Source organism: Hoplias malabaricus, chromosome 8 (genome assembly GCF_029633855.1).
Source record: "Hoplias malabaricus isolate fHopMal1 chromosome 8, fHopMal1.hap1, whole genome shotgun sequence".
Lineage (NCBI taxonomy): Eukaryota > Metazoa > Chordata > Actinopteri > Characiformes > Erythrinidae > Hoplias > Hoplias malabaricus.
In genome coordinates, this window is record NC_089807.1 from 13,603,256 (window position 1) to 13,615,924 (window position 12,669).

The 12,669-nt window shown below is 35.8% G+C and overlaps 1 protein-coding gene across 1 annotated transcript in view; it reads left to right on the forward strand.

Annotated features, from left to right (window-relative positions):
- The first annotated feature begins 9,746 nt into the window (after positions 1-9,746).
- Positions 9,747-12,669, forward strand: part of spock2 (SPARC (osteonectin), cwcv and kazal like domains proteoglycan 2) — a 38,346-nt gene continuing 35,423 nt past the window's right edge. Inside the window, exon 1 of the mRNA XM_066679864.1 lies at positions 9,747-10,049. Coding sequence (XP_066535961.1) covers positions 9,858-10,049 — 192 coding nt within the window. The 5' untranslated portion in view covers positions 9,747-9,857. The remainder of the gene's footprint in view (positions 10,050-12,669) is intronic.

A 12,669-nucleotide genomic window follows, 5' to 3' on the forward strand; every position in this document is an offset into this window, starting at 1 on the left:
CAGCAACAAATCAAGGTTCTGATTGGTTAAACAAACCTCGCGATCTGATTGGTCCAGCTAAAACTTTCCTATTGGTCCGTCAATTGGCCGTCAAAACAGGGTCTTAAATCCGCAACTGCAAAAAGAGATTCACACACGCAGCAGAGAAGGCGAATGTGTGGATTTTTTCCATCTCATGCAAAAACTCCCTCTGTCACACTTGGAACCTTAAAAAGGTCTGCTCTTGCACATTTTAAGCCATTTGAGAAGGTACTGATTCACACATTCATGGCATTTGATTTACAAATGCAAGTCTTTTTTTTTTTTACGCATTTGTGATTTTAAGTTATTGTTGTTGTTGTTTTAAATTTGTGCATTCCAATACATTTGTGGATTTTAGTTTTACGTGTATGTAGTTGTTCAAACGCAGTTACAAAGTCCGTTACATTTGTGAGAATTGTTTTACAAACTCAAAATCTTTTTGACCCCTTTTGACTCCATACAGACCCAGGACCATGGAGCTGTGTGACAGCAAAACTACCTGCTGCCCTCTTTCTGACCAAACAAGTTTAAATTGAAATGTTGAAACAATGACTCTGAATTTTTTGTGAAATTGGGCTGGATTTTTTCCCCTTAAATTCTCTAAATTCCATTGATACATACAGAAAACCACTTCATGAAATATTTTTAAAATATACTGATTGAGGACATATTTGTAGAGATGTTTATTTACAATAAGATAAAATACCTTAAGGAAACACTGCATTAATGATGAAGACAACTGAAGCCATTTAACTTCAAACCACTGTTGACTATTTCAACAATTGAATCACAAATATTGTTTGCAAATTTTATAGAATCATCATTTACATGTCAGCTATTTCTCACATTCCTGGTCTGCTCCTTCAGAGACTTTCATGTTTTGGTTACTATACACATGCATCCCCTTGTATGAACATATCAACAAAGAAGATCAGTGCCATGAAAGCATCATGAGACAGCAAAATCTGGAATATATTGTTGATTTTCATCCACATATTATGTAGTACCCTACCTTTAAAGAAATAAACTGAAAAATAAATACTAGGCTATGACAAGAATTAAAGCAATATTGAAATGGTTTTAATGAAAGTTGAATGTTCTTTTTCAGTTTTAAAGTCAACCACATGACATTACTCAACATCTACAACCTTAAAAAGCAAAGTCTGTGTTTAATATTCTGTAATTTATTAATTCCACGAAATATAGACTTAAACATGCTCACATTTTCTATAACAAAATCGTACACTAGGAGGCGTCAACGAGTTGTACTTCATGTACAATACTTTTTTGGTAACAAAAATATGACTGTTTTTCCATTTAATCTCTTTTAGGTTCATTCAGCATATGCTCAATATCATCAATGTCACCAAGCTGAGATTGTTCAAATTCATCATTGTTCAAACTGAGAGTAGATAAGTTACAGGAACAAGATCTATATAAAAAAGGGCTATCTGTTATCTGTATCTGTTATTGCTTTATCTTGTTCATGGTCAGGTTCCACCCAGAATAATTGGGTGCAAGACAGGAAAAGACCCAGTGCAGGGTACCAGTCCATCACAGGGCATCACACACTCTTACATTCATACCTAAGAACGAATTTCCACACATTAAAACTCTCAGAAAAACTGTCATTGTTGTGGTACCCTTACATATCTGTTATTCTGTTACATTTATAGATTTTAAAATGGTGTTGCTTTCATATGCCAGATTTTATTGCTGATTTTATTTTATACAGTTCTCTAATGAAATATTACAAATATTCACCTCTCTTTTTGGAGAAGAGAATATAATCTACATTTAGGGAACACAACTGGACTTTAAAGCTACTGTTGTACCTCTAAAGTAACATTTAGACTGTTTGTACATTTAGTGACAATAATGTATCCCTACTTTTTTCTGAGAGTGTACCTACCAGCAAGTTTTTGCACTGTGGAAGGAAACTGGAGCAGCCAGAGGAAACCCACACAGACACAGGGAAACCCCAGCCATTAGTGAACTGAGTTTGAACCCAAAACCTCAGGACTGCAGAGCTGTGTAACAGTGACACTACCTGTTGGGTCTCAACTGCTAGAGTTATCTTTATTGAAAATAATTACAAGTAACCCACAAAAGTTTCAACATGAATATTTATGTTTATGTCAGCACAAAGCAAATATATAATTCATCACTCAATTCAGTTTGTACTGTTGCAAATTCCTACCTAGATCTGTTGATTCTGTAGTGTATGTGTTTGTATCATCTTTTGATACAAATACCTACAGTATTTTAAGAGTTTAAAATACAGTTTTTTATTTTATTTTGCCAGTGATTTATGGAATTTAGCTTTTTTTTTTCAGTTTTTATTTTGTTTGTTTTTTGCTTTTTTGAGTTTTGTGTTCAGAGAAAATTGTAAAAAGTATAGATATAACTTAGTAGTATATAAATATAAAAAATATAACTATAAAAGTATAGATATAAATTAGTAATTTTAATTTTAATGAAACCACTTCAAATCATTTCCATTAATATTCCATTAATATAACTGTATAGCTTTTTAGAGTAATGAAATTTCTATGTTACATCAAAACGTAAATAATATAACTTTTAAATGCTTAAAACAACAAAATATTATGTTGCACAAGTATCCAAGTGTGTTTTACTCTTCTTCATCATAGTGCTGGATAGAAATGACTTTACAGACAATAAGTTTGTAAAGTGGAATTTTTCATCTGGACTGTGATAAATTCCAGATCAATTCTTTAAAACACCAGAGAAAATTAAGGTTATTTGAATGGTTTCTATCTGTTTCATTGAGGATGTTCAAGTTGTAATAGAACTGACTCATATTTATAAAAGGAGTGCCCTTTCTAAGTGTCTTTTTGTACTTTTGATCCACATTGGAAGCACAATGGAACTTTTAGAACAAAAGTATAAGATGGACATTTTACTACTGAGAAGGGTCCTGTCTAAGGCAGTGAAACCCCGACCTGCATTTAGAGCAGCTCTGACTGTGCAGTGCAAAAATTTCCTCTCTTTTGAAGAAATGGGACGTTTTGTTGCCATACTACAGTGTTTGAGCTTGCACTGAGAAGAATAGAAGGCTTCCCTCTGTGCATGTGCATGGGGGCTCAGGGTTGATAGCCAGAGTTCTGTGAAACAGTGAGCTGTGCTGAATTAAATGGACATCACAGAGAGGGGAGGTGCCACAGGAGAGTCCCAGGGCTGCTTTGAGTAGTCAGTAACCATAGAAACACCATGTTTTAGAAGACCAAGCCTCCTATTTGGTCTGTGCCACTACTTTTCAAAGTCCCGAAACCTTTATTCACTGCTGCCTGTTTTCACTATAATGTGATTGCAAGATTACAGATCCACTTAGCTTTATTCTGACAAAAAATATAAAACACAGCAAAATTAGCTATAGATTATTTACTTTTACTTGTATAAGTATATTAATACATACATTCATTCATTCATTCATTCATTCATTCATTCTTTCTTTCATTCATTGTCAGTAACCGCTTATCCAGTTCAGGGTCACGGTAGGTCCAGAGCATTCCTGGAATCATTGGGCACAAGGCAGGATCACACCCTAAAGAGGGCGCCAGTCCTTTGCAGGGTGACAAACACTCACACATTCACTCACACCTATGGACACTTTTGAGGCTCAAATCCACCTGCCATTGTGTGTTTTTGGACTGTGGGAGGAAACCGGAGCACCTGGAGGAAACCCACGTGGACACAGGGAGAACACACTGAACACCTCACAGAGAATCACCCAGAGCACGACTGGAACTCACAACCCCAGGACCCTGACAGCGACACTACCTTTTGTGCCTGTATTAATGCAATCGGACAATATAGGAATGACATTTGGCTTTTGGCCACATCAGCCAAAGGCCATACAGTATCATTGATGTATAGTAAGTGTTCAGCTTTAGAGCAAAATTCTGTTCCTTGTACATGATGCAGACGAGAGGAATAGTGTCAGGTATCATGCTCTGTGCCTCTGTGTGCGTGTACTCCTGGTGTTTGGCTAAAGCTCTGTTCACGTTAAGCTTTGATTTATGGCTGAAAGAAGCAGAAGTTGCCAGTCCCCAGAGGTGCATGGGAAACTGTGATGCTAGAGAAATCTTGCTGAGATGCAAACTTTTTTTATTTTTTATTTTTTATTTTTTTCCGGTTCCCACACTTTACCCAACAGCATAGTGTACAGTCTTACACTTAAGGATAATGGAAATATATAAGAGACATGGATGATGTAGCTAACAGTTTAATTGCAAATGTTATGGCGAGGAAAATTATGTCTTACTGTTATAGTATTGTGGTACTGTTATAGTATAAAACATAATTATCAACTTGAACAATCTTATATGAGTTTTTGCCAGAAGCAAGAACATGTTCCACATTGTGTAGCATTTAACTGAAGAATTACTGAGGCTCTTTGAGGACTGTCCTCTGTGCTTTGAAGGAAGATGTAGTTGACCTTTAGATAATCCAGCCATTAGCCAAGCTCAGAATCCAAGCCAGTGAGAAATCTGTAGGTTTATTCACGCTTTGTTACATTATCAATTTTAAGGTCTTTTGTGTCTTGTTATTGTGTTTGAATATTGAGGTACATTGATGACAGCTTTTTCAACATCCCTACAGTGGGAATCAGCGTATGTTACCTATGGCGGTCAGTTTAAAACGGCTGGTAGAAATAAAAAAAAAACCCATAATTTAAACAAAGTGTGAAAGTGAGTTCACCCTGTTCAATATTACTAAAATATCATATGATTTAAAATCACATCATGTTAAAATAATGACATTAATTTAAATTTAAATTGCTATGAACTAAATTAGAGAGGCCAAGAAATGACACACTTCTGTTTAGCAACTGTTTTCAAGCCATACTGTAATAACTAATGGAACACACCATGTTTTTTTTAACTTTAAATTTACAGCTTCAAAATCGTTGGGATGCTTCGCTAACATGTAATCAAGAGAGCAGAACCTCTGTCATTTCTATGCCATATTCAAGACTGCACAAACTGCACTATGTAACCTTTTTCTTTCAGGAGAGTGCTGTAAAAGTGAAGTGCACTCTGCAAATGAAACAGCCCAGGAGCAAAAATACCTTACCTTCTCTAGTATTCCTTTAACAAAGTTGAAAAATACACTAATATAATATAATAAAGTCCACTTCAGCATTACACCCAAGAAGAAAACCATTCCAACCAATAGGTACAAAACTACCAGACAGAGGTTTGCAGTTTGCAAAGAACATGAAAAGAAGCCTGATGTATAATGAAAGCATGAAGTAATGTGGTTTAGATCCTATGGGCTCCAGCATGTTTGGTCCTGGCCAAGACCATCACAGTGACTGCACATACAAACATTAAACTGGGAGAAGGAAGTTTGTTATTATGAGGGTGCATGGTTTCAGCAGGTGTACGGGAGAAGACTTTTACAGATGGCACCATTAATAAAATACCCCATGAAATGTTGATTCTTAATCTCAATATGTTTGACATGAAAGAACATTTCTCCATAGGTCTGTTCTAAACTGGTGTCATTCCTGCCACTCAGGGTTCAGATTATTATCAGCAACCTGTGTGAACATGAAATATGGAAAAACAAACCAGTGAACTACCACCAGTGACACTGTCTCTAAACACCCATACACCCAGAGCACAGGCAGCCAGGATTCTGTCAGTTGCATTCTGATTGCCTCTCTGCCTCTTTATAGACAGCACCCCAAAATAGCAGACTTGTGATTGGTCCTTTTGCGTGTCAGTCAAAGTTCTTTTCCTCTTACATGACGAAAAGTACCAGACCCCGCTAGAGAGTGTGTTAATTTGAGACTAGTTACTCCCCAACATTGGCTATAGGTAATGATACGTAAATGATAGATACGTAAATAGATAAATGATAATTATTCTTTTTTAAACAGATTATTTTGGTCATTTATAAACAGAAATTGACAAATTTATATGACTGTTGCTGTCCCTGCAATATATGGAGATATTTACCAAAAGTATTCAGTCCTAAGTTGTATCAAGAACAAACTGAAAAAATAACATCAGGTCACAATTTCAAAGCTGAGGAGCAATAAACATGAGAATGTATTAATTTCCATGTTGCGTCAGCAGTTTGCTGAAACCGAACGAGGGTGAAAGGATGGGGGCTGAGTCTTCTTTTGGCCTTCACTGCAGTATATCAGTGGCAGAAGTGGCACTGTGCTGCAGTGGTGGGAACTGCTGAGTGCAGGGAAAAACTGCCCCCCTCCTGGGCCGTGTGATATAATCTAGCCTCCAAACATTGATGTTTCCCCCTCAGTGCATGAGAGATAAATGAAGGAGCAGGCAGCCTACAGTCTTGATTTGACTGCATCGAAAATCATGCCATATGAACTAAGTGAAGCATAAATGACAAAAGGATATAAGGTCACTGAAATCACTGACGGTAACATAATGTTGTAGAATCTCCAACGAAACTGTTTTTTTTAGCAGCTGTCCTTCACATCATGTTAAAATTTCTTGATGAATGAACCAATAGAAATGCTCCAAAATTACTTTGAATAAAATCTTTTTACATTCACTTCCACTGAAAGATAAGAAGTTATTTCCTTCTTCTGTAAAGTTACAATTTTGGGAGATACATGTTTTTAAATGACAGTGACGGTATGTATGTATTGACCCAGTGGACAGAGGAGTGATCAATAAGTTCACAAAATTGTTTGAATCTACATTAAATTAATTTAAAAACCTTTTAATAATTTCAGTTAATAATGTTAACAGGTTTACTCCATGATGACAGGTTTGACTGGCCTGGTGCACTGGAAAAAACTATTTAGACATTAAACAGTTAATCTTTGCAAGAATCCAGAAAAACATACCACCTCTCTGCATACATCTGCATATGTACACTCTTAAAAATAAAGGTGCTATAAAAGGTTATTTGAGCGATGACCTAGAAGAATCACTTTTGGTTCCATATAGAACCATTTTTGCTAATCGGTTGAAATGGGTAAAGAACATTATGTTAAGGATTTTTAAAGCTTTAAAGGATTTTTCACACCAACATGGTTCTTTATGGAACCAAAAGTGGTTCATCTAAGACATTGGCCAAAGAACACTTTGTAGCATCTTTATTTTTAGAGGGTAGTGTTTAATCTAAAGATAACTGTCAGCAGCAATCTACACATTTCGAATGCTGTTTTTTGAAACTCAGTTTTTGTCATGACATAGGAATGGAAAAATAAAACAAAATCGAATAGATTTTTTTATATTTATAAATAGCTTTTGAAATTACATGTGGAAAATGTTCTCTATGCTAACAGAGCTACTTTTAAATTGCATTCGGATTGCTCTTCACACAGAAAAGAGCACTTGACCTCCTCTGTGTGAAACAATATGTTCTATTAGGTGAAATTGTCTTTTGGAGATAGTGGTAATTAGTTTGCAGCTTGTGAATGGAATAAACTTTCATTTATTCATTCGTTCATTCATTGTCTGTAACCACTTATCCAGTTCAGGGTCACAGTGGAATAAACTTTTTGATTGAATAAAGTTTCTCAGCATAATCCAATAAGCAGCATATTAAAGAACAGCATTCTACAGGATCACATATACATGTCATGAATGGTACACCAAATACCCTAGGATAATTCAGTCCTGTTTTGTCTTTGTGTCAAGTTTCATATGTCATGCCTTGGGCACGTGGCTCTTGTGTGGAATTATACTCCTAGTGATGTATAGGATGTGATAGTCAGCTATAGGGTAGAATGGTCCTCTAATTACAGCGACAAAAATACCTGAAAATGTATGTAAGTTTTGAGTTACACCACACACTGATGTTCACATGTTGTAAGTCTAATCTGTTTAATCAGTTGGCAGCTTTTTCCATGTTTTACATGCTATTTCAAGTGAGTGCTGTCATGGAGAGTGAGTAATTAATTACTCTCCATGAGAACAAGTGGAGGATGTTCAAAGCTATATAAAACTCATGTCCCTGCAACAAATCTAAAAGTAAATTGTTTCCAGAACCTATATGCTGTAAATAATTTAATCAAATGTGCCGTGCCTACTTATGCTATAAATCTACAGGATCAAAGTTATATGACCTCTGCAGAACATTTTAACTTGTCTGTATATATATATCTATATATATGTGACAGGTTTGCTATTAGATTTTTGCTATTTGTTTTTAATTATGTTCAGCATTGACTGAACATAATTAAAAGCACTGTCAGCTGGGGCCAGTTTAATTACCGTATTATATTTTATTCCACATAAATTTGTGTGCACTTCTCCACCGTCCTACTTATCATCATCATCATCATCATCATCATCATCATTTTCTTCTTTGCCGCTTAATCCATTTCAGGGTCGCGGCCATCCTGTTTATGCTATTGTCTGTTTGCAGAATTCAGGTCTTTGATATTTACTTTTTAAATTTGAAAATGATTTTATATTTGCCACCTCATTACTGTAGTGAACTCTTTTTATTTCAGACTCTATAAAAGTGTGAGTAAATGCTGAGAAACAAAAGTGTAGGTTAGCAGCGATTCAGCTGTTTTATAAATCTGCATATTTTCATCTTTTTATTGAAGGTGTGACAGAAATTTCGAAGGTGAGATAGCATGTGTTTGTAGTTGTTTAATGCTAGCTTTGTATCTGCAACTCATTTGCAACTCATAAAATTCTATTTAACTGTGAAGTCATATATGGATTTCAATTTAAATGATTCCTTCATTTCTAAATCAGTGTAAAATGATTGCATCCAGGAAATAGATTAGTACACATCATGTTTTTGGAGAAAAGAACATGTCTTAGAGGTTTAGAAAGATTGCATCAGTTAATCTAGTGCCTCAATTATATGCTATTCTTTACAGCCAACATAAGAACCAGCAAAGGATATGTGTGCTGCATGAAGGCCTAAAGTCACCAGTACACACTGTGAACACAATGTGTACAAGCTGTGCATAAGCTGTGCCCGCTAATTATTCACCTTGGGGTCTCGGATGGACATTGTTTTTTTTTTGTTTTTTTTTTGTTTTTTTTTTAAATGCATGCTCACTGAGATCACAAGCAATGATTTAAAGGACTTGGACCCCTGACTCTAGATACCTGTACAAATAATTACAACATGACAATAGGTGATTTAGTGATGATAAAAGATGATAAATTATGGTGATTTCATTGTTAGGAATGGTGAATATAGTGCATTAATATTTAATTTTTAGATTTGTTTTGATTAATAAAATTACAATGGTCATTTTTAGTTTAATGTTCAATAGTAATGTTTTAATTTAAAGCTTTAAAGCTTATTTGTGCACCTAATATTTTTATGTGTATGTAGTTATTATTTTCCGAACACATATCTATTATTAAAAAAAAATCAATATGCATTTTCGCATCTATATGCTGTTTGAAAAACCTAAAAAGAAAACGATTTTTAACATAAATGTGTTGCAAAATTAACAAACCACCAGTTAAAAATCTTTAAAAATGATGAAATCTTTAGGCCATGACTGGACACAAGAGTAAAGAAATGTATTTGACTCATTTTTTAAATTTAATGATGTTTTTTTGCTATGTATTTTTATTTGTATTTATTTATTTATTTAATATAATCAGCAGATTAATCTTTCACAATGTTGCAAATTTTATGAGTGGTACCACCCCTCCTCCTCCCCCCTCCTCCCTCCCTCTCTCTCTCTCTCTCTCTCTCTCTTAGCAGTATGAGAGCAACAGCATCCTGTAATCAGGTCACATTTCACTGAAGACTCAGCATCCATCTCCTGGCCGTGAGGAGTAGTGGACGGAAGCTGTTATCCGGACTTCGCCGCTGACCCACAGACCAGTAGAGGAGTGATGGCGCTCGTGAGGGGCATGGCGCGCCTCCTCGTGCCGCTTGTTATGCTCGCTGGGGTTTCGCTGCAGAGCGACGCGGGAAAGAGCGGGAAAGACGCGGAGAAAAGCGGGAATTTCATGGAAGACGAGAAGTGGCTGTCCACCATTTCCCAATACAGCCGCAAGATCAAGCACTGGAACCGCTTCAGAGACGTGAGTGCGCCTTGAGCAGCATACACGAGCAGCTTGGAAATTAGCCAATATTACACCAACTAAACTAGCCAGCACACACTACAGACTTTACACTAAAGTGCGCTCGAAATGCGAAGGATTAGCGTCAAGTTTGTCCTGAGGACGAGAGCTGGGTCCCTGGGCAGAGAGAGAGAGAGAGAGAGAGAGAGAGAGAGAGAGAGAGGGAAGAGAGAGAGAGAGAGAATCAGTGATTGTTTCTCCAAATCAATCAGCTCAGTCTCACTATTAAATATTCACATACATAGGCGTTTAAAATAACAGAATAATGAACGTTTCTCATAATTTCTATTTAATAGCATTTCAACTGGGAATTACACACCCTCATTATAATGTCTACCATCCTCATGATAATGATAATCTCAGAATATAGTTATGAAATTCTAAGGCACAATTACGAGGAGCTAATTCATTGCTGTTTGATGTAAAGACTAAGTTAATAAAGGAGGAAAATGTTCTCATTGTTATGATTTTAGAAATGGCTCTGAAAACCCATTTGGTGACATTGTGTAAAATGCAATAAAACATAAATCTGTGTTGTTATTTCTCTTCAGCATTTATTTAACAGTCAAAATCACACACACAAAAAAATGTTTTCCAATGTTTTCACTGACCAACTTGATAGTGTAAACAAACACTAAACGTGAAAGCCTGTAGCTCACTTCAGAAAAGCTGGGACAGAAGAAAAATAAGTGTTAACATTTTATTCCATGTCAAATCATTCTGAAGGATTACACTACAAGTGGGTGATTGTGATAGATATAAAAGGAGCATTCACCAAAGGCGTATACTTTGCAAGCAAAAAGAGGTTGTTGCTCATCACTTTATGTTAAATGATTTGAGGGAATTGTCAACTCATCCAAACAAAATATGTTTCAGTGCAAGTTTGCCTTTACTTGCTACAGTTCATAATATTATAAAACGATTCAGGAATGTATGTGACCATCAGGCCCTCAGGGGATGTTGTTTGAGAAATCATCATGTTACTATGATGGACATAGTCACATAGGCTTGGGAGTATTTTGGAAAATAATTGTCACTTAGCCCTGTGAAGGACTGGCGCCCCCTCCAGGGTGTATTCCCGCCTTGTGCCCAATGATTCCAGGTAGGCTCTGGACCCACCGCGACCCTGAATTGGATAAGTGTTACAGATAATGAATTAATGAATGAATTGTCCCTTAACAAATAGTCTGACACTGCATTAAGAAGTGCAATCTAAATCTGTAATATTCAAAGAAGCCATTTATTAATTTTGTTAGAAAGTTGTTTGGGCCCAAAGTCAAGTTAGATGAAACTAATGACTGTGGAAACCTCAGATTCTATGTGCCAAATGTGAAAAACACTATCCGGACTGTTTCCAGTGCAAAAAACAGCATCAGTGCCAGGGCAAGGGTGATGTGCAAAAATGTGAAATTGCCATTGAATCCAAATGCTTTCATTGATGTTTTAGTGAGGTTTGTTGCCATAAAGACAATCTTATTCCCAGGAAATCAGTTGGACCACACCAGTCATTAGTTACAAGAGCATGGCTTCGTAGACAGAGTGTGTGTGCTTGACTGGTCCAGATCTGTCTCCTATTGAAAATGTATGGTACATTATGAAGAAGAAAATCAGACAATGATGACCACAAACTATTGAGCAGATCAAGTCTTGTATACAGCAAAAATTGGGAAAAAATCCACTTGAAAACTCAAATAATTGTTAGCTTTCATATACCAAATGATTAAAATACAAATAAAAGAATAGTTGCTGTGACCCACTGGTGAACATGCCTCTGTCCGCAGTGTGTGTGTGTGTGTGTGTTTTTTTTTTTTGTGGCTTCCTGGCATCATTTTCTGATTTTTTTTTTTATATTTAACAGATAGTATTACATTTTATTACTGAAAACACTGACAATCTTTGCTTTGTTGTTTTGACTGTTAAATAAATGTGTAGGTGAATTAAAATATGACAGATTACAGTTTTTATTGCATTTTTAGGGACTGGCCCAACTTTTCAGGAAAAGGGGTTTATATTTTAAAGGTGGAAACAGGCTTCCATGGACACAGAGCTGGAGTGTTTTGAATAAGTGTTTTAAACAAGATGCTTATAATTCACACAGCTTAAATGTGACATTTTCATTTTAATATTACGTCTTTTGTCCTACATGTTACACAATCCACAGGTCTTGTCTATGGTAGACTGTAGATTGCAAGAAAACATTTGTGTTGATATTTGATTTAATCATGAAGCTTTTCTTTTGTAAATTACCTTGAATGCCAGTTTCAGCAGCTAGAAACCTTCATCCTCTGCTCAGCACACAGTGTTCTCCTTAGGGGAGGTGTGTTTGATAGTCGTCATAGTCCTTCAATGATAAAAAGAATCTATGATTTGGGTGTGGGCAATACAATAAGGTATTATTATATTATTGTGACCAATGTCATATCCAAACACAATGTGCTTTATTCGAACACAGTAAAGGACTTGTGAAATGTAATTAGCAACATTACACTATAGTTCCTTTTATTTAATTTGTAAAAATATACCAATACCAACTTAATAAGCACGCTTTTCCTCAGCTGAAATGGAAATAACCAGGTGTCCT